We start from the raw sequence: 22,125 nt of genomic DNA, 5'->3' as shown, positions 1-22,125 counted from the left end.
AAAATCCATAAAACAAGAGTTTTCAGGCATTGGATAAAGGCAACACAAGACTGCTCTAATCCAGACAGGAGATGAGTTCCAAGATATACCAGCTTCCCACCTAGAGACAGTTTCCAGGCTGCAGTACAGGGGCAGAGAATTCAGAGACTAGATCATTGATTTGAGAAAACATGAGATCTGAGTTTAGGGAAGTCTCAATTTGCAGGGCAAAAGTACCAAAGAAGAAAAAAAAAAGCGGCTACACAAAAAAGAACCTGGAGATGTGCAGAGGGTCCTTTTTGACTCTTTGGCTAAGTACTGATCTGCAGGCCAGAGAAAAATACCAGAAAACAATTCCCTACAAAGCTTATGAAGATCAAGAACAGTTCAAGTTCCCACTAGCAAGAATTAAAAGAAAGTAATAAACCAGAAAAAATCCTGAGAAGCCTTACTAGCACTGAATAACATTAGACTAAAGGCTACTTTTTAAAAGTCCTAGCAAAATTTACAAGCTTCAAAAAGATCCAATGGATTACAAGTACTCAACAATGAGCCAGAACAAAATTCAACACTAGTTTTAGGAATACAAGACAACTCAGAAAGCAGCGATATAAAAGCTACAAAGTCCATCACACAAGAAAAAAATTACTAAATGTTCAAAACAGCAGAAGAATATATCCTAAAACTGGGAGGAAAAAGTCAATGCAAACAAACCTGGAAATAACAATGATGAAAGAATCTGTAGTTAAAGTTAAAAATAGCAGCTGTAGATATACTCCAATATGTTAAAGACAGATTAAAAAAAATACGAGAACAGAAATGGAAAACATTAAAACAAAATCCAGATGAAATGTCTAGAGACAAAAAAATACAATACCAAAAAAAGAGTAACATTAACAGCTATATTTAATACCACGTAGCAGTAAAAAAAAATAATAACATTATTTATGTATACTATTCTGCCTCAAGAGGAAAGCAATCCTTGGAGTAAAATCAACAGGAGAACAAGAACCATGTGTCCATCAGTAACTGACCCTAACAAGGGCTTCCTGGAGCGGGCTGAGGACCAGGGGTTTACAGGAGTTTACTAACAAACCCCAGGTACAGCTGCATGGAGGGGTAAGCTGATGTGTGCATGCTGTGCACTCAGTCGTGTCCAACTCTTTGCAATCTCGTGGACTGGAGACCACCAGGTTCATCTGCCCATGGAATTTTCCAGGCAAGAACAGCAGAGTGGGTTGCCATTTCCTACTTCAAAGGATCTTCCCAAGCCAAGGATCAAATCTGCATCTCTTGCATTGGCAGATTCCTTACCGCTGCACCACCTGGGAAGCTCAAGCTGACATAGGGATAGTCTTCAATACTGCTAACCTGCCCAATAAATCTATCATTGCCAAAATGTCAGTGTAACAAGTAACCGTTTCAACAAATGGCCCACTGTAGTGATTTTAGGTCCATAACTGCTTTTCAAGGAATAATCCTGCATAATAAATGCCTTCCACAAACCCAATTTAATTAAGTCATTCTATATAGTAAAGGTATTTTCGCTGTTTCCACTACTTTTGTAGAGGCTCCCCAGGGCTTTAAAAGTAAAATTGTGACTTTTTGTCACTGCTTACAAAGACACCTATAATTGCCTCCCTTCCAAAAATTAATCCCTAACATAGTCAGGTCCAACCTACATAATTACCACTTACTCCCTTTTCTCCCAGCTTTTATGTTTTTACACACATCAAATGTCTTTGCCACAAAGTTGTTTCATACCTGAACTCAGCCTATCCCCAACACTTCTCCACAAGCTTTTGCCTGGCTAAGTCCTCCTCATCCTTGAAGCCCCAGATCTGGTATCATTCAGCAATGGGCACATAAATAGATAAACCCCTCGGTTCCTGTAGCAACTTGCACGTCTTTATTATTACACTTTTCTATTTCCCATGCCAATTATGCTTGTTTATCTGTTTTACTCAACTGCAAACTCTTCAGTAGCATAATTTTCCTCTTTGATTCATCAGCATCTTGCACATGAAGGAGGGACTTGGGTGACAACGGAACAGGAAAATTTAATATTTACTGAGGACAAACTGAGAAAGCAGAACAACCCTGGCAGCAGACAACAATTAAGGCCATGAAGTTTTCTAATGAAATTAAACAGTCATACATTATCAAAAATAATCACACAAAGTCACTCCATGATTTTGGCGAAACAACAACAACAAAAAAAACCACCTCAGTGATCATGTTTGACACAGAAACGGGCACTACGCAACCACGCGAAAACAAAGTACAAAAACAGAATATCCCCCTCTGCCAGCTAATGTGACTACTACCTCCTAACTAACTAGAACCTACCCTTGCCTCCTTCTGTTTGTTCCACCTTCTAAATAAGAATTTAAAATTACCATACGCTGTCACCAAGTCGCTCCAGCTTCCTAACAGCATCAAACCCAGAATAAAGCCGCAGCCCCCTTAAACTCTACCCAAAATTAGTCTGCGCAAGCGCATACCCTACACAAGCCCCTCCCTAATTCTGCTTGCTGAGAGACCCCAACTGTTCCTCGTGATGCGTTTCTCCCCTTGCTTCCTAAGCCAATAAAACACTTCTTTGACCAAAGGTGTGTTTTGCGTGATCTGTGGTTGCTGGGCATAACAACAGATCCTAGGCTAAGCACCTGACATGCCATTCAGTCCTGGTGGGAACTATTAGGAACCCAGGCTGACCACACAATCATGATTCTGAAAGACTATACTGCACCAAAACTGTTCAAAGGAGAGGCAGCTAGCCTGTACTAAAACACACTGCCCTTCAAGTCCCTTCACTACCTTAATTATACCACTTATCCCACAATAAAAAACAACAACAACAACAAAGCAGAAAAGGAAAACAAGAAGGTGGCAGGCGGTTTGGCACTTTGCATTTTCACCACACTCCCCACCTCCAAAGCAAGTTCCTAATTCACTTCAGAGATGTTTAGACTTAATTTTACTTGCAGGTTTGGAAAAAATGCCATAAATTTCATCTACTAGCAAAATTTAAGTGTCATACTTTTTCTGAACACTAAATATAACTGTCTCCTGAACTTCTGAACTAAGACTTCCTTCACGTTATGATGATATCCAATGACACATCATAGACCCATGTACAATCCACTGAAACAAGAGAACCATTTCTTTTTGTCTTTAAACCCTTAAAACTTACCAAAATCACAGCTGGCCTGTACTAAGGTTTCCAAGTTGTAGAGCTGTTGCCTAATTTTAAAAACATAGGGTAAGAATTAGTTTTCCAATAGTTTAAAGCATGTAACAATTAGTTACAGATAGTGTTTCCAAATCTCTTACACAGCTTCAATGCCTCTCATTCCTGAATAATGTTTGATGCTTCCTGAATGTTTATTAGCATCACCTTCAGGTAGTAAACACTTTGAGAGAAGATAAAACATGCCTATGTCTGTCCTCCCAAAAATATTTAGGAGCTACATTTATCTCAAAAATTAAATATCATAGATTTCAACATCAAGAAGATACTGTTTATATCTCTAAGAAGTTTAAGGTAGTTATATTAAACATCCTAGGTTAACAGTTACATAAGGAAATGTTAAACTGTGTCATGTAATTACACAATAGGAGTTCTGAAAAGGAATAGAATATGTAATGTAGACTAATCAGGGAAAATTTTAATTTATGATGTTCCACCTTAATTTCTCACAATAATCTTCTCTTGCCATTCTTCCTAGTTGCCTTTTTTAACTCCCTAAAAACAGAGCCATATTTATAACCTATGTCCTGGATAAGACTAAACTCATTCTTTAATGTTTAAGATTATACAGAATCACTCAGACTGTTTTCCCAACAAAACATATAATATGGCACAGGTTCCATGGGATCAGGGTGAAAGGAGAAATCACTCAACCTTTCTATTTTCATTTAAATATATCATGTATACACTTTCTCATTATGTACGTTTCAAGTATACAGCACTGTAATTCCGCATCTATGTACACTACAACACGATCACTATCACAAGTCTAATTACTCTCCATCACCACACAGTCGACTCGATTCACCTTTTTCACCCACGTCCTCAACTCCTTCCCCTCTGGTAACCACTAACTGGTTTTCTGTATCTATGAGTTTGTTTTATTATTTGTTCATTTGCTTTATTTAGATTCCATGTGAAGTCATACAGTATTTGTCACTCTCTGGCTTATTTCATTAGGTGTAATACCCTCGAGGTCCATCCATGTTGCTGCAAATGGCAGGATTTCATTTGTTTTTAAGTCTGAATGATATTCCATTGCGTATATATATGTATGCATATATTCATCCATTCAGCCATTGAAGGACGCATAGGTTGTTTCTATATCTTCATATCCTGACTACTAAAAATAATGCTAGAATGAACACAGGAGATGAATATATCTTTTCAAATTAATGTTTCTATGTCCTTTGGATAAATACCCAGAAGTGGAATAGCTAGGTCATAGGGTAGCTCTATCTTATTTTTTAAAACCTCCATACTGTTTTCCATAGTGGCTTTAACAGCGATTTACATTCTCACCAATAGACCACAAGGTCTAACGGTCTATAGACCAAGGTCTGAGGGTCTATAGACCCTTTTCTCCATATCGTCTTCATTTTGTTATTTCTTTTCTTTTCGATAACAGTCAGATGTGAGATGACAGCATTTCCTTAATTCATGTTGAACATCCTTTCATGTGCCTGTTGGCTGACTCCAACTATTCTTTAGAAAAATATCTATTCAGATTCTCTGCTCATTTTTTTCACGAGTTGTTGTTGTTGAGTTAAATGAATTTTTTATATATTTTGGATATTAACCCCTTATATTAATCAAATATATGACCTCCCCTCCAGAAGGTTGCCTTTTCACTTTAATGACTGTTTGCTGTGTGTAGTTTTTTAGTTTGATGTAGTCACATTTATTTATTTTTTGCTTGTTTCCCTTGCCTTTGGAGTCAAAGCCAGAAAAACATTGCTAAGACTGATGTCAGTGAGATCACTGCCTTTATTTTCTTCTAGATATTTTATTGTTTCAGGTCTTATATTCAAGCTTTTAATCCAGTTTGAGTTAATTTCTGTGTATAAGATGGTGGCCTGGTTTCAGTCTTTTACCTGTGATTGTCTGATTTTCCCAACACCATTTATTGAAGAGACTGCCTTTTCTTTATTGTATGTTCTTTGCTCCTTTGCCATAAATTAACTGTCTCTATTTAGGTGTAGATTTATTTCTGTTATCTCAATTCTGTTCCATTCATCTATATGTCTGTTTTTATGGCAATAACATGATGTTTGTTTACTATCCCTTGGTAATATAGTTTGAAATCAGTGTGATGACTCCAGCTTTGTTCTTCTTTCTCAGGATTGTTTTGGCTATTTGGGATCTTTCGTGCTTTCAGGTAAACTTTAGAATTATCATGTATACATTCTCAATGTATTTTGAGACAATATTTGCCTTTGATAAGTAACTCCAAATCTCAAATCTGAATTATGGACTGGGTTTTAAATAATAATGAATCATTTCAATTTAATTAATTGTGATAATGAGGTAATGCTTATTTTTTTTAAGTTCATATTTTTAAGAGATACATACTGAAGTATTTAAGGGTGAGATGGCATGATACCTGGAATCTGCTTTAAAAATATTTAAGCCAAAGGTAGACAGAAAGGGACAGAAGGAAACGTGACAAAACCATGATGTTCATCATAACTGATGGAAGGTATGTGAGGGCTCATTACACTATTCTCTCTATATTTGAGTATGTTTAAAATTTTTCATTAACATTTTTTAATGTTGTCCAGATTAATTAATCATATTTCTATCACACAGTCTGAAAAGTCTGAGTTCATTCTCTAAAGATTACTGAAAAATTAAGTCTATTAAGCAGCCCTAATGCTAGGAAAGATTGAGGACAGGAGAAGGGGGCAGCAAAGGATGAAGTGGTTGAGTAGGATCATCGACTCAATGGACATGAGTTTGAGCAAACTTCAGGGCATAGTGAAGGCCAGGGAGGCCTGGTGTGCTGCAGTCCACAGGGTCACAGTCAGATAGGACCGAGCGACTGAACAACAAAAAGCAGCAAAAGTATTTTATTTTTCTTCCAAAGTTATGGAATACTTCAAAGCCTTAAATATTTGTTTTCAGTAAATGATGTCAAATATGTGTGTGTGTTTAGTCGTGTCCAACTCTTTGTGACCCTATGTACTGTGGCCCACCAGGCCCCTCTGCCCATGGGATTTCCCTGGCAAGGATACTGGAGTGGATTGCTATTTCCTCCTCCAGGGGATCTTCCAGACCCAGGGATTGAACCCATGTCTCCTGCGTCTCCTACACTGCAGGCAGATTCTTTACTACTGAGCCACTGCAGAAGTCCAATGTCAAATACAGCAGAATAAAATTCTGCAAAACCACTAAAAAAAGAAACTCATTAAAACCATTACTCCATTAAGCATTACTGCTTAAGTAACAGTAACAACTTACTGATAAGATAACCAGGTAAGCAGCAATCACAATCCTACAGGTGTTTTTGTAATATCAGTATTAGAAACCACCCAGAATCGCTTCTCGGCCTTTTGGCTAAGATCAAGTGTAGAAACCACCCAGAAATGTAATTTAAAACTGAAAGCAAAAAACAAAGCAAAAACAAAAACACAAACTGAACAGCATATTCACTCAATGGCAGTTTTTAAAAAAAGGCAAAACATACCTGAATAGGTGAAACAGAACTCTAGATGAATTCACTAATGCTGTTTCAGTAACCCACTGAATGCCAAATATTTCCACTGTATCCTCTTCAAAATTAGTTGGTAAAGGATCAAGATTCAAAATTACCCTGAAATAAAAATTCTGATTCAATTTCATGAAATGTATGCTGTATCTCATACTATAGCAGGAGTTTCTGGCATTATATGAATCCATATTACCCATGACATGTCAACAATGTTAAAAGTCAGGTAATGCCTTGGTACCCTGTATCTCACTAATATTACAAATGAACTATATTAAGAATTCAACTCTATATTGTGTTTTTTTTAAAAAGAAAAGTTTAGCTAAAGAGCACTATAACTTCAGGGAAAAAGGTAGAACATACTTTCCATAGGGCACATACTTTCCATCTGTGTTCAACAGTGGTCTTCAGTTGTAGAATTTCACCCTTTGAGGGGACATTTAATTTTTAAAACAGTTAAAGTTATTCTGAGTCCTGTCTAAAGATGGGCATAATCAAGTTGAATAACATCTTTTAAGGTCTGAAAGAAGGTACAATTGTAAAAATCAACAAAAATGGTTTCTGTTCTGAATAAAACTGCCTCAGCAGGTATTTCCAAAATATTTCAATAACAGCAGTTTTACTGAAATACGAATATACAACTGCTCAAGACAAGAGATTTGAAGAAGAAAAATATTTCTGTGAATTTACACAAGCTGGAGCATTTACTTGAAAGTTTAAAAAAAAAAAAGCTTAAAAAAAAACTATAAGACTTCTCTACGCATAAATATACAGAATTAGAAGACTCTGGGGCAACAAAAAAATGTGCCACTTCAAAAAGCCCAGATAGTTTATAATTCAACTTTAAGTAAAAGGTAAAACTAGTGTCCGGCTCCCTACTCCAAAGCTGAGGCAGCGGTGAGGTAAGACAAGAGCAGGTAGCAAGGAAATTATCCTTCCAAAAATCTTTCAGGTATGTGTATGCTCTAACAGGAAACCAACAGAACTATTAGCGTGCATCCGTATGGTAATTCGAGCCGATTTACAAAAACAGTGCCTGATGAACATTGAAGTTTAATTGACTGAAGTCTTAATTAAATAACATTCCTAAACAGACTCCTAAACTCTGAATTGGGAAAAACAGTTTCCGATTTTTTTTTTTTAACCTACCGCTTAAGAGCTCCGCTGGAAAGGTAGGACTCGCCAGAAAAATGTTTTCCTCCTCCTCTGTTGTCAAAATCACAAGAAAAGCAAGGGGGACTGCACCATTCTGTCTCCAGTTCCAGTTCCAAGCTGTCGGTCAGAAATGTGGACGCAGGGGGACAGTTATCCATTGTTTACCATGTCCTGAAATGTTTGGAGTTCATTAAAGACTATCAGTAGGGGCTCCAAAGAAGTTGTGATGTGATTCCTGGAGGGGGACAGGGCCCAGAGATTTGGGGTGACCTCAGAAAGTTCCCCAAACGCCCCCCACCCCCAGCACACAGGGAAAAAACGAGAAGCGAAGTAAATACTCAACAAATATATACCCCCCAACCCCGCCCCTGCCCACCGACTCCCCTATATCAAGGCTGTCAGGATTTACACTGCGCCCCGGACTGGCTGTGGCAGGAACTTAAAAATCCCCTCTACGTCAGATCCTGCAGCCCAGTACAGGGTGAAGTGGGGGAGGAAAAAAGAAAATGTTTGCAGTACAGATTCAGCCTCAAGCCCAGAGCTCGACTAGACCTGCGCCCTCCGCTAAGTTACTACACCGCACTGAGCCAGTTTCCCCGCAGTGTCGGAACTGCAAGCTCCCCGGCCGACTCCAGGCGTGGATCCAGAGGGCCCAGAACAAATCCCGGCTCTCCCCGCCTGGGCAAGTCCCGCCAGGTCCGCACAAGGCAGCGATCTGCGCGGGCCGACCACAGGGCGAGGGGGTCCGGTGTCCTGCACACCCCAGCGCCCTTGGTTTGGTGCACATCCTACCTACTCACTCTGAGTCCCCGAGACCCGCCCCAGCCGTGCCAGCCAGGGCCAGCGAGTCCAGGGGTCTAGATCCCAAACAGACGAAATTCCCGCCAAGACGCCGCGCTCAAGAAGGGCGGGCTTACGGAGAAACCCGCCCCCGGAGGTGCGCTCGCGAGATCTCTGAGGGACCCGTCGGCTCTCCTCAAGTTCTCGCGAGAATCTTCCAGTCGAGGACTCCGTAAGGCTTTTTGCATTTTTACTTTCTTCTTATTTTTTTCCTCCTCGCTTTGGTAGTTTTAATTGGTACTTTGGGCCGGAAGGCGGGGCCTCACTTAAGAAGGAAACGGGCTGAGGTGAACAAGGTTTAGGGACCGCGGGGTTTGCAGTCTGGGCGAATTTAAGGAAAGAGCTCCACTGGAGCCAATCGCAAACGAGTGTCTGAGGGCCGCGCCTGAGCCTCTCGTTCCTGGGCTAGTCCCAGCAGCTGCTTTGTTGAGGTCGAAGATGCCTTTTGTTCATGTATAGTGGACAAGGCAGGTGCAAAAATGAGGTTACTCCAGTGGGTGGAAACACTGAGTAAGTCACATGGAACTTGATTTCAGTATAAAAACTGTTGCGCGTCCCCCCACCCCCCCCGCCCCCCCAACCTTTAACAACATTATCGGGACAGGTTTAAGACACTTAACCTTGGACACTTTTGTAAAGACTTTTCAGTCTAAATCAGAGGTAACATCGTTCAGCCGTCTTCAGTGTCAAGAAAACATGGGAATTTCTCATTTAAATGTCCTGCTGTAATTTGAGTATTCTCTATTGCCCTTTCGTCCGCATATAGTTTGTCTTGGGTGTAATAGCGAAATAGACCCCCTTTTCCTTTTTCAAGTGTCTGTTGTTGAGTAGTCAGTTTGGTTAAACAAGTGAGTGGAGTGTAAAGAATTAATAAATTATCTGAAATAATTTAAGCTACTACTTTCATAGGTGGTGTATCAGTATGAACCCGCGGCAAGTAACTGATGACATGCTCAAGAGACGGAGTTGTAAGGTGCTTAATGAAAGGGCACTTTACAAAGATGTGGGTGGTATTACCAGGAAGCAAAAAGTGATGGTGAAGCTCCCAGAACTCATCAGAGACATGATTACTTTTAGACTTAAGAGGTAAGGGAAAAGAGATTGCCAGCACCCAGGGAGACTTAACTGCTGCTGGAGATGCCACCCAGCTGATAGGCACCTTTGCTGCCTTAATGAAGGAATATAGCCAATGTCAACCTGAGCCCAGCAGGAAGGAGCTAAAGGATTAGGTACAGGCAGACCTCGTTTTTGTGGTGGTTTGTTTTCTTGTGCCTCCCAGATAACTGTGTTTTTACAAAGTAAAGCTTTGTGGCATCCCTGCATTTAGCAAGTCTATTAGTACCACTTTTCCAATAGCATTTGCTCACTTCATGTCTTGTGTCACATTTTGGTGACTATCACAGTATTTCAAACTTTTTAATTAGTAGATTTATTATGGTGATCTGTAAGCGTTGATGATACTATTATGATTCCTCTTGGATGCCACAAGCCAGGCCCATGTAGGACAGCAAACTTAATCAATTGTTGAAGTGACAACATAGGATTTAGACTAGTACATAAACTTAGCTGAAAAAGCATCAACAGGGTTTGAGAGGATTGACTTCAGTTTTGAAAGGCATTCTACTGTGGGTAAAATGCTATCAAACATCGTTCTCTGCTACAGAGAAATCATTCATGAATCATCAGTATGCCAAACTTCATTTTTGTCTTATTTGAAGAAATTGCCACAGCTACCCCAACCTTCAGAAACCACTACCTTGATCAGTCAGCAGCCATCAACACTGAGAGACTCTCCATCAACCAAAAGTTTATGACTTGCTGAAGGTCCAAATGATGGTTAGCACTTCTTTTTAGTAATAAAGTATCTTTTAATTAAGTTATAGACCTTATTTTTTAAAGACATTGTGCTATTGCACATTTGATAGACTACAGTATAGTGTAAACACAACTTTTATATGTACTGGGAAACCAATTTGTGTGACTGACTTTATTGTAGTGGTCTAGAACCAGACCCGCAGTATTGCCAAGGTGCACCCATACTGAAATCTCTTTCCCTCCCCAAAGTAATAGCCAAGCAGTGTCCCTCATCATTGTTGGCCAAAGCCAACTTAAAAGCAGAGGGCAAGGATGCAACTATAAAGTTCAGGCTCATGGAGTAGAGTCCAGGCTGAAGAAAAACAGAGTGAATCTGACAGAAATGGAGTTAATTTCATCAAGAAGATAAAATATTCAGTGTATATTGTTATCAAATAACAGAGCCTCAATGTGTATAAAGAGAAAAATACTATCATTATAGAAGAAGTAGGATTCCCTGGTGGCTCAGCCTGTGAAGAATCTATAGTGCTATAAAGAATCTCCTGTGCTATACAGGAGACCTAGCTTCAATCCCTGGGTCGGGACGATCCCCTGGAGAACGGCATGGCAAACCACTCCAGTATTCTTGCCGGGAGAATTCCATGGACAGAGGAGTCTGGTGGGCTACAGTCCATGAAGCTGTAAAGAGTTAGACACGACTGGGCGACTGCACAACAACATAAGACACTGAAGTCTTCCCTGGTGGCTCACTGGGTAAAGACTCCTACTGCTAATGCAAGTGACACAGGTTTGGTCCCTGGGTCTGGAAAATCTGCTGGAGGAGGGCATGGCAACCCACTCCAGTATTCATGCCTGGAGAATCCCGTGAACAGAGGCGCCTGGCAGGCTATTATCCATAGGGTCCCAAAAAGTTGGACATGACTGAAGCGCTGTGGCATGCACGCACTTTTCCACAAGGTCTGTGTACATGTTGTTCTCTCGGCCTCCAATGTGCTTCTTTCCCCTTTGTAGTACTACTGCACATCCTTTAGATCTTTTCTCATATATCTAACCCTCAGAGAAGTCTTCCATGATCCCTGTAAATTATACCAACTCCCTCTATTATAGGTATCCATGGAGCTCACTTTGGAAGGACTCACCACAGGTACAACTTTATAGTAACATATGTAATTGGCTTCCCTGGTGGCTGAGAGGATAAAGCGTCTGTCTGCAATGCGGGAGACCTGGTTTCAATCCCTGGGTTGGGAAGATCCCCTGGAGAAGGAAATGGCAACCCACTCCAGTATTCTTGCTTGGAGAATCCCATGGACAGAGGAGTCTGGCGGCCTACAGTGCATGCAGTTGCAAAGAGTCGGACACTACTGAGTGACTTCACTTTCACTTTTCATGTAATTGGTAATATTTATATCCTACACTACTTACCTGGTGGCTCAGACGGTAAAGAATCTGCCTGCATTGTGGGAGACCCAGTTTCGATCCCTGGGTCAGGAAGATCCCGTGGATAAGGAAATGGCAGCCTACTCCAGTATTCTTGCCTGGGAAATCCCGTGAACAGAGGATCCTGGTAGCCTACAGATCATGGGATCACAAAGACGTGGACACAACCGAGTGACTAAAACACATACCACAATGTAAGCTTCAAGAGAAGAGGAACCATGTCTGCTTTTACATAACATTATACCTTCAAAAATGCATCTTGAGGATGTTCAATAAGTCGATATTAAAGAGTAAATGGATATTAAAAGACTGAGTGGATATTAAATGAGTGATGGTATTGTTGAATTGGGTTTTAGGTATGGTAGAAAGACTCAAGATGATTCTGTAGGTAGGTCTGTCTCATTTCAAAGCCTGTCTCGTTTTCCATTTGTACCTCATAAGCTTGTTGTGGCAATTACATTAAAAATGTAAGTAAAGCTTCCGACATAGTTCAGTATGAGCAGTCTGGCCTCCTTTCATGTCCACCTGAAACCTTAGGGCTGGTGATAAGGCAGAAGGTCCCTGGTGGCTCAGAAGATTAAGAATCTGCCTGCAATGCAGGAGACCAGGGTTGGGAAGATTTCCTGGAGAAGGGATTGGCTTCCCACTCTAGTATTCTTGCCTGGAGAATTCCATGGACTTGGGGTCCATGGGGTTTTAAAAAGTCAGATATGACTGAGTGACTAACACTAGACTATGTGGTAGTCAGAAGATTGTAAGCCCTGTGTAAAGACATATAAACACACTAGAAAAACATTACACAAGTCAAGAAAAACACATTTCTAGGCCAAGTTGGCCTTCTGGCTGCCAAATTGCAATCCCTGAATTCTAGTCTATATCAGAGTAACATTTGTGAAAATGAAGATGGATTGGAAAATACTTAGTTTAAACCGTCTTGTGCCCTTTACTTGGGGCTTCTCAGGTGGCTCAGTGGTAATCTGCCTGCCAATACAGGAGCCGCAGGAGATGCGGGTTCAATCCCTAGGTCAGGAAAAATCCCCTGGAGCTGGCAAAGGCAACCCACTCTGGTATTCTTGCTAGGTTAATCCCATGGAGAGAGGAACCTGGCAGGCTACAGTCCATGGGGTCACAAACAGTTGGACACGACTATGCATGCACGAACACATGCCCTTTCCTTCCTGCTTCTTAACATATGTATTAATATATGGTTCTATTTAGAGTTAGAAAGTGGATAGGGAATAGGACACCTTAGTTTATAATCCCTCTAAGAGAACAGGAAATGAAAGAGGGGTGATTCTTCAAAGCAAAAGCAGAATGTTGATACCAAAAGAAGGAAGATGAAATGCTCTACAGGCAAATCAGCAGATGCCCAACACTCCTTTCCTCTTCTCTACCCGGTGGGATTATCTGCTTATATGACACTTCTTATATATCACTTCTGTGCTGTCACAGCCTACCACGACATCTCCCTGTCCAGGAAAAATAAATTATTTTCCTTTTTACATTTGTGTAAGTAGTACGTACTATATTATTACCTCCACTGTGCTACAGCCAAAGAGCTGTGATGCATCTGCCTGTCTCTGAGAGACAGCTTCCTCCAGAGAGAGAACTTTCCACCCCACAGACCATGCCCTGCTTCCTGCTCTGCCTCTCTTCTTCAGTTACCCAGTGACTCTTTTCCTGATGCCTGCCCGAGTTACATCTCTAGTCCTGTTTCTAGCTAAGACTTTGGTCATATTTTTGCCTGGCTCAGGATATTGTCTTAGGGTCTGCCTTACAAAGTCCTCAACTCTGGCCTCCTGGTACTCTGCTTCTCTGTTCAAAGACTACATCGAAGGTTCTATTCTTTCCTAAACATCCCTGAGTCAGATTTTCAGGTCATACAAGTAGAATACATAACTTTTATACATAGCATGTATATGCAGGATAATATACTTTGTATACACAGAGTAAATTGTGCCATATCTGTCTCCTCACTAGGCAATAAGCTTGAGATTTGTCCATTATTATGTCCTCAGCGTCTGGGATAGTACCTTAGTAGGCCCTTTAAAAGAGTTTTGAATAAAGGAATGAAATGTTGCCTCTTGTCTTTATCAATATTTGTATTTGGGGGGTGGTTCTTTTTGAAAGTTGTTATAATTATACTTTCTTAGTTTTGCAGTTTCAGCTGAGACATCACCCTGAGAAAATTAACTATAACCCAATATTCTATCTGAGGTAATAGATAATTATTGCAAAGTAGGTAGCCAAAGTTTGGTTTTATCATTATTAACTGATCATACACCTTTATATATATATATATATATATATATATATATATATATGTGTATATATATATGTAAGAATTCACTAGGGGCTAGACTTTTAAGAGTGAGGATTTCTTTAGAGGCTAAGCATAGAAGTGTTTCCCCCCTCTTTCTTCAGGTCAAGGGAGGAGAACTTCAGGAACCACTTAAATGGGCTGAAGTGTATTCCCTGGTGGTTGGGGGCACACACCTCCCTGTCTCAGTGCTGACAAAGCAGAAGATTGGCATGGTGGCAGGGTCAGGAGTGCTGTGGAGGGAATAAGCTGTAATGCCTCTGGGGTAAATACATGGTATGTGGCTCCTGAAGGAGGGAGCAGACCTGAGGTATCTCGGGAGGAAGTTTGTGACGAAGACTCCTGAAGGGCTCGGGTGACGCCAACAGAAAGAGGCCAGATTCTTTGCCCACATAGGGTGTTATAGAATACTGAATAGAGTTCCCTGTGCTACACAGTAGGTCTTTGTTGATTATCTGTGTTGTATATAGTAGTGTGTGTGTGGATATATGTATATGTATAATTGAATCACTTTGCCGTACACCTGAAATGAACACAACACTATAAATCAACTATACTCCATTATAAAATAAAAAAAAAAATTAAAAAGAGGCTGAAAAAAAAAAAAAAAAAAAGAGGCTGGAGGTAGGCACGGGCAGTCAGGCTCTGAGGGGCAGTCATTCACACTTGTCAAGGGGAGGTGCAAATCTCTTGGCTATTTAAAATCAGTTAGTGGCCTCCTGTTGTTCTTAGAGTGAAACCTAACTCCTCACATTTGTGACCTGACCCCTTCCCATGTCCACCCTCCACCTCTTTCACAAATCATCAGCCATGCTGGCCTTCTCCCAGTTCCTCTTACACACTATATTCTTTCCTGTCTCAAAATGTTGTGCCTTATGCCAGAATTGATTTTTTTTCCTCTTGCTTTTTCTAGGCTTGGTTCCTGTTTGTCCTTGAGATCTTAGCTAAAATCTCTCTCCTTTATAGAGGTTTCTGTTGAACTCTCAATTTAACATAAATTTCTGTAATACTTTGAGTTGGGCGAAGCTGCAAATGGCATAAAACCCAAATTAACTGTATTTTCCTGTAGCTCAGCTGATAAAGAATCTGCCTGTAATGCAGGAGACCCCAGGTTGATTCCTGGATCAGGAAGATCCCCTGGAGAAGGGATAGGCTACCCACTTCAGTATTCATGGGTTTCCCTGGTGGCTCAGACAGTAAAGAATCTGCCTGGTATGTGGGAGACCTGGGTTCGATCCCTGGGTTGGGAAGATCCCCTGGAGGAGGGCATGGCAACGCACTCCAATATTCTTGCCTGGAGAATCCCCATGGACAGAGGAGCCTGGCAGGCTACAGTCTATGGGGCCACAAAGACTCAGACACAACTGAGCAACTAAGCAGTTCATTTCCCATGAGTGTCATGAAATCAATCTAGACCTGGTGCTTTTGGGTGGTTTCAGGATTCCAGGATTCTTATATCTTGTGTCTACACAATGTGTGGGCTTCAATTTTATTTCATGGTCCATAAGGGCTGCTCCTGTTGTAGCCAGTACATGTACATTCCAGCTGGCAAAAAGGAGAAAAAGGGGGAAGGGCATGTATCCTTTGAAGCTCAGTTCTAAAAGTTGCTCATACAATATTCACTTACACATAACTACATCATAGAGCTTATTTTGGAAACAATAATACTCACCCCCAGATGTACCTAGGCATTTCATCCAGTTTCTGACCCAATTCAGTACCTCCTTATTCTTCATTTAGCTCTGTCACGTCTAGCTGAAAGTTAGGCAAGCTGAGAAAACAGTCTTTATCCTGTCACACTAAAATTAGGGAACAGATTGAATATGATGGACAACTGGAAGTTGCCCTCACAAACACCCATCAGTTTTATTTTATTACAACACTAACTTACAGAGGCTAAAACTCTTCTCCCTCATAGAAACTTTTTTTGATCACTCAATCTAAAGTAAATTTTTATAATATTTTGGATAACAGAAAATTCATCTTGAAAATGATCTCCCAGGAAAAAGCTTTTATTATCTTTCACATGAAAGTCATACAGTCATTCTAGGGTTTCCATGGTGCTCTGTGGTATTCAGAAAGAGAATGAGTTAAATTTCATGTAATTCAGTTATATTAGTCAGCAAACTATAACCCATGGGTCAAGTTTGGCTTGCCACCTGTTTTTGTAAGAAAAGTGTTATTGTAACTCAGACTCACACATTGGTTGATATATTGTTTGTGGTTACTTTCTGACTACAACTGTGAAATTAAGGATTGCAACTAAGAGTATACAGTCCACAAAGGCTAAACTATTTATTGTCTGGCTTTTTATAGAACAGAATTGCCAACCCCTGAATTACGTTAATAAATTTGTTGAATAACATCTATTTAGAGTCATAAATTTCCTTGGAGCTTTAAGATTATCCCTCTGAAACCCAGCCATTATAAGTAATTATGTTCCTACAACACACGTTCCCCCTGCTTAGTATCATCTTTAATTTTAAGTTTTCTATGGGAGGTGTGTGAGTTGAAGACCTTTTTAATTTTTCACTTGGAATTATTTTCTGGTTAATCCTTGTGATGCCACCAGAGCTGGAGCAATCTTAGAAGTCACTTCATGGGACTTGGTGTACCACCAGGATTCCCCTTCTAGCTGCTGAAATGCTCATTAACCCTTGCTTATCAGCTGTTTTCAGAATTGCCTTCAGTAAAGAGAGCTTGCTTGCCCAAATTGGGGCATCTGGGATCTGAAGACAATGGCATGAAGGTATAAGTGCTTAGCCCTTCTTCTCCCTACCCTAAGTTGGGATAACTGAAGGGTGATCTCAACTTCAGAGCTCCCATCAGTTAGCTGAGGGCTCATTGAGATTACATGGCAATCATTATCTCCCTCTGTCCATTCCTACTTTCCTTCCCTTTTCTTGTACAGATGGTTGTTTCCAAGAGTATTCCTTAATAAACTTCTCTTCTCTTAAGCTCTGCCTCAGAGTCTTCCCACAAAAAAAGCACCTAACCTAATTTCCTGATTCTAGGAAGCCGAATCTTATAGGTTTCACAAGGCACACGTTTGAAGGGGGAAGAACCAGAACTTTTGGGCTCGAAAGGTCAGTTCCCTTTCTACGATAATATGATACGTTAATTTTAAGGGAGCTCTCATTGCTATCTGATATCTTGGGCTTCTGTAAGAAGCAAAGACAGAAGTACTGTAGCCTCCTCTTGATATTTTGAAATTCTAATGTCAAGAGTCTTTGTCAATTCAGCTTCACTGGAATTTGTTCACCATGTTATAGGATAAGCTGAAGTGGAGATCATTGTTTGAAGGACATTTCATAGATCAGCATACCTAATTTTGAATCCCACAGTCTGTATTTTCTAGTTGTATGATCTCGGACAAATTTCTTAAACTCTGAGTGTCATGTTTATTACCTAAGAATTGGAAACTAGTACTTATTAGAGGCACGGGGGACCTTCTTCTATTCCATTACTTTAGTTTATCCAACATGTAACACCCACCCTATTTCATTTCATTCTATTCCAGAAGGAATTACAAACATTCTAAGATATTTCTATCACTATGATACTTAAAGAATCATGAGAAGCCATGATTCCTGTCCTCAGGAAACCTCTAATTCTATTATACAGACAAAACCTAAAATATAAAATGATTAGAGAAATACATAATTCAGAAACCAAGTTCAAATGGTATAGAATGGGCAATATGTTAGGAAAATGAAGACCAAGGTAGAGTTAGTGAAAGTTGCTCAGTCGTGTCTGACTCTTTGCAACCCCATGGACTATACAGTCCATGGAATTCTCCAGGCCATAATACTGGAGTGGGTAGCCTATTCCTTCTCCAGTGGATCTTCCCAACCCAGGAATCAAACCAGGGTCTCCCTGCATTGCAGGCAGATTCCTCACCAACTGAGCTCTCAGGGAAGCCCTGATAGTTAAAGATAGATTTAATGTATGCAAAATTTAATGTATGCAAAATTTTCATGATAGCAGTTTATAATTGTTCTTCAAAGTATCTATAGGTATAAAGGAAGTTGAATTATCATTTCTCAAATAGAAAGAAGGGAAGGAACTTTTCCTTTCCATTCTTTCCAGTTGAAAGTCTTAATATAAGAAAAGTCATAGTGAAATAGTAAAAAATTTTAACTTAAACTTCCGTATAGTAAAATTGACTCTTTGTTGTTCAATTCTATGAGTTTTGAAAAATCCATAGTGTTGTGTTCAGTTCAGTTCAGTTCAGTTCAGTTCAGCCACTCAGTCGTGGCCAGCTCTTTTGCAACCCCATGAACTGCAGCATGCCAGGCCTCCCTGTCCATCAGCAACTCCCGGAGTCCACCCAAACCCATGTCCATTGAGTTGGTGATGCCATCCAACCATCTCATCCTCTGTCGTCCCCTTCTCCTCCTGCCCTCAATCTTTCCCAGCATCAGGATCTTTTCCAAAGTGGCCAAAGTATTGGAGTTTCAGCTTCAACCTCAGTCCCTCCAATGAACACCCAGGACTGATCTCCTTTAGGATGGACTGGTTGTATCTCCTTGCAGTCCAAGGGACTTTCAAGAGTCTTCTCCAACACCACAGTTCAAAAGCATCAATTCTTTGGTGCTCAGCTTTCTTTATAGTCCAAACTCTCACATCCATACATGACCACAGGAAAAACAATGGCCTTAACTAGACAGACCTTTGTGGACAAAGTAATGTCTCTGCTTTTTAATATGCTGTCTAGGTTGATCGTAACTTTCCTTCCAAGGAGTAAGCGTCTTTTAATTTCATGGCTGCAATCACCAGTGATTTTGGAGCCCAGAAAAATAAAGTCAGCCACTGTTTCCCCATCTATTTGCCGTGAAGTGATGGGCCCGTATGCCATGATCTTTGTTTTCTGAATGTTGAGCTTTAAGCCAACTTTTTCACTCTCCTCTTTCACTTTCATCAAGAGGCTCTTTAGTTCTTCACTTTCTGCCATAAGGGTGGTGTCATCTGCATAGCTGAGGTTATTGATATTTCTCCCATCAAAACTTTATTACTCCCCCTGAAATTTTTACTCCCCTGCATGCAAACACTGCAGTCAGACCTCTCCTCCTTCCTCAACTCCTGACAACCACTCATTGATTCTCTGTCCCTGTGTTTTAGCTGATCCAGAATATTATATAAATTATGTTCTTTAACATCCAACATTTTAATATGACTTCTTTTACTTGGCAAATGTATTTTGGGTTCATTCATGTTGTATGTATCAATATTTTGTTTCTTGGCATCCCACTCCAATATTCTTGCCTGGAGAATCCCTTGGACAGTGGAGCCTGGTAGGTTACAGTCCACAGGGTCACAAAGAGCCAGACATAACTGAAAATACTTGGCATGCATGCTACTTTCTGAATATTATCAATATAGCTGCTATGAACATTTGTATACAAGTTTTTTTAATGTAGATGTATGCTTTAATTTCTCCTGAGTAAATATGAAGTAAAAATAGTATTTCTGGTCTTAAGGTAAATTTATGTATAACATTTTAAGAAGGTGAAAAACAGTTTTCCAAAATGGCTGCAGTGTTTTATATTTTCATCATCAATATGTAAAGGTTCCCTTTTCTCAATATCCTTGTCAGTACCTGTTATTGTCATCTGTATGACTTGGGCTAATTTTTCATGACACTATTGACCATTCATATGTGTTCTTTGGTACAATGTTTTATCATGTACCTAATTTGTAGTTTTGTTTTCCCAATGTGTGGCTTAACTCTATTGTTTTTCTTTTTTAAGTTTTATTACTTTCTGCTTTTACCTTTAGTATTTATTTACTTCTCTTCCTTCTGGTTGTGATTTACTGTTTATTTCTAGTTTCTCAAGATGGAAGCTTAATTATTGATTTCGGACTTTCTTCTTTTCTAATAAAAGCACTTAGTGCTATTAATTTCCCTCTAAGCAATTGCATTCCATATATTATGATACGTGGTATTTTCATTTTCACTTAGTTAAGAATGTCTTCCAGTTTCTCTTGAGACTTTCTTTCTGACCTATTGGTTATTTAGTATTGTGTTGCATAATATCGAAACACTACAGATGCCGCTAGTAGTAAAGAACCTGCCTGCCAATACAGGAGACTTAAGAAACATGGGTTCAGTCCTTGGGTTGAGAAGATACCCTGGGGTAGGAAATGGCAAGCCATTCTAGTTTTCTTGCCTGGAGAATCCTATGGACAGAGAAGCCTTGTGGGCTACAGCTAATGGGATCACAAAGAGTTGGACACGACTGAAGTGACTTAGCACACACAGGCAACAAAGGGCTTCCCTGGTAGCTCAGCTGGTAAAAAATCCGCCTGCAATGCAGGAGACCCTGGTTTCATTCCTGGATCAGGAAGATCATCCAAAGAAGTGATAGGCTACCCATTCCAGTATTCTTGGGCTTCCGTGGTGGTTCAGATGGTAAAGAATCCGCCTGCAATATGGGAGACCTGGGTTCCATTCCTGGGTTGGGAAGATCCCCTGGAGGGGGCCATGGCAACCCATTCCAGTATTCTTGCCTGGGAAATCCCCATGGACAGAGGAGCCTTGTGGGCTATAGTCCATGGGGGTTGCAAAGAGCAGGACTTGACTCAGCACAGCACAGCACATGCAACAAAGTCTATTTTTTCTGATATTAATATGGCCACTTCAGCTTTCCTTTCACAAATACAATGATTTTTCTTTTAGTATGTATCATATTATTAGCGGATCTCTTACAAAAAGGTGGGTCAGTTTACAAAGAGCATATACTTGGATTTTGTTTTCCATTCAACCTGACAGTCTATGTCTTACTTGTTGTGTTTAGATAATTTTCATTTAATATGATACAGTCATATTTTTTAGTTACTTTTCTCTTTGTTCCTTCTGTGTTTTGTTGTTATTGTTCCCATGTTTACTCTTTCTTATAGTCTCTTGGATTATATTTTAAATATGATTTTAAATATATTTGGCTATATTTTAATATTACAATTTATCCACTAGCTTTTTTATATATCTCTTTGTAGCATACTTAAAGTAATTTCTCTAGGGATCACACTGTACATACTTAATCTTTAAGAATATCATTAGTAAGTAAGTAAGTAAGTGTTAGTCACTCAGTCGTGCCTGACTCTTTGTGACCCCATGTTCTGTGACCCCAGCCCACCAGGTTCTTCTGTCCATGAGATTTTTCCAGGCAAGGATACAGGAGTGGGTTGCCATTTCCTTCTCCAGGAAAAATATCATTAGAGTTAATATTTATCACTTTACATAAAATGTAAAAATCTTACCACCGTGTCATTGCTGTTCAGTCGCTAAGTCGTGTCCGACTCTTTGTGAGCCCATGACTACAGCATGCCAGGCTTCCCTGTCCTTCAGTATCAGAGTCGGACATGACTGGGCGACTGAAGAACAACAACAGTCCATTACAAAACATCATTATTGGTTACCCAGGTTTCAGTTTTCCAATTAGCAACTGTGAGTACTAAGATAAAAAGATGTGAACCTAACATAATGTAAAATTAATTTGTTTATGTCTACTGATTGCCACACTAAATATCCTCCTCTGATGTGTCTTACCTGTGTTGTTGCTCGGTAGCTAAGTCATGTCTGACTCTTTGAAACCCCATGGACTGCAGCACACCAGGAATCCATGTCCTTAACTGTCTCCTGGAGTTTGCTCAAAGTCATGTCCACTGAATCGGTGATGCTATCCAACCATCTCATCCTCTGTTGCCCCCTTCTCCTCCTGCTCTCAATTTTTCCCAGTATCAGGGTCTTTTCCAGTGAGTCGGCTCTTTGCATCAGGTGGCCAAAGTATTGGAGCTTCAGCTTCAGCATCAGTCCTTCCAATAAATATTCAGGGTTAA

At 40.1% G+C, this 22,125-nt stretch overlaps 1 protein-coding gene across 4 annotated transcripts in view; it reads right to left on the bottom strand.

Annotated features, from left to right (window-relative positions):
- Positions 1 to 8,793, bottom strand: part of MMS22L (MMS22 like, DNA repair protein) — a 121,103-nt gene extending 112,310 nt beyond the window's left edge. The window contains exons 1-4 of one of the 4 annotated variants that reach the window (XM_043890077.1): positions 8,675 to 8,793; positions 7,869 to 8,045; positions 6,699 to 6,824; positions 3,176 to 3,225 (exon numbers count right to left, since the gene is read on the bottom strand). In XM_043890077.1, the coding sequence (XP_043746012.1) occupies positions 3,176 to 3,225; positions 6,699 to 6,824; positions 7,869 to 8,032 (340 nt within the window). In that variant the 5' untranslated portion in view covers positions 8,033 to 8,045; positions 8,675 to 8,793. Of the gene's footprint in view, positions 1 to 3,175; positions 3,226 to 6,698; positions 6,825 to 7,868; positions 8,110 to 8,666 lie in introns of all 4 variants that reach the window. The other 3 variants (XM_043890078.1, XM_043890079.1, XM_043890080.1) reach the window with 3 other exon arrangements.
- Positions 8,794 to 22,125: the final 13,332 nt, after the last annotated feature.

Source organism: Cervus elaphus, chromosome 28 (genome assembly GCF_910594005.1).
Source record: "Cervus elaphus chromosome 28, mCerEla1.1, whole genome shotgun sequence".
Lineage (NCBI taxonomy): Eukaryota > Metazoa > Chordata > Mammalia > Artiodactyla > Cervidae > Cervus > Cervus elaphus.
Note: the sequence above shows the minus strand (reverse complement) of the source record. Positions and strands in the feature narration are given on the sequence as shown.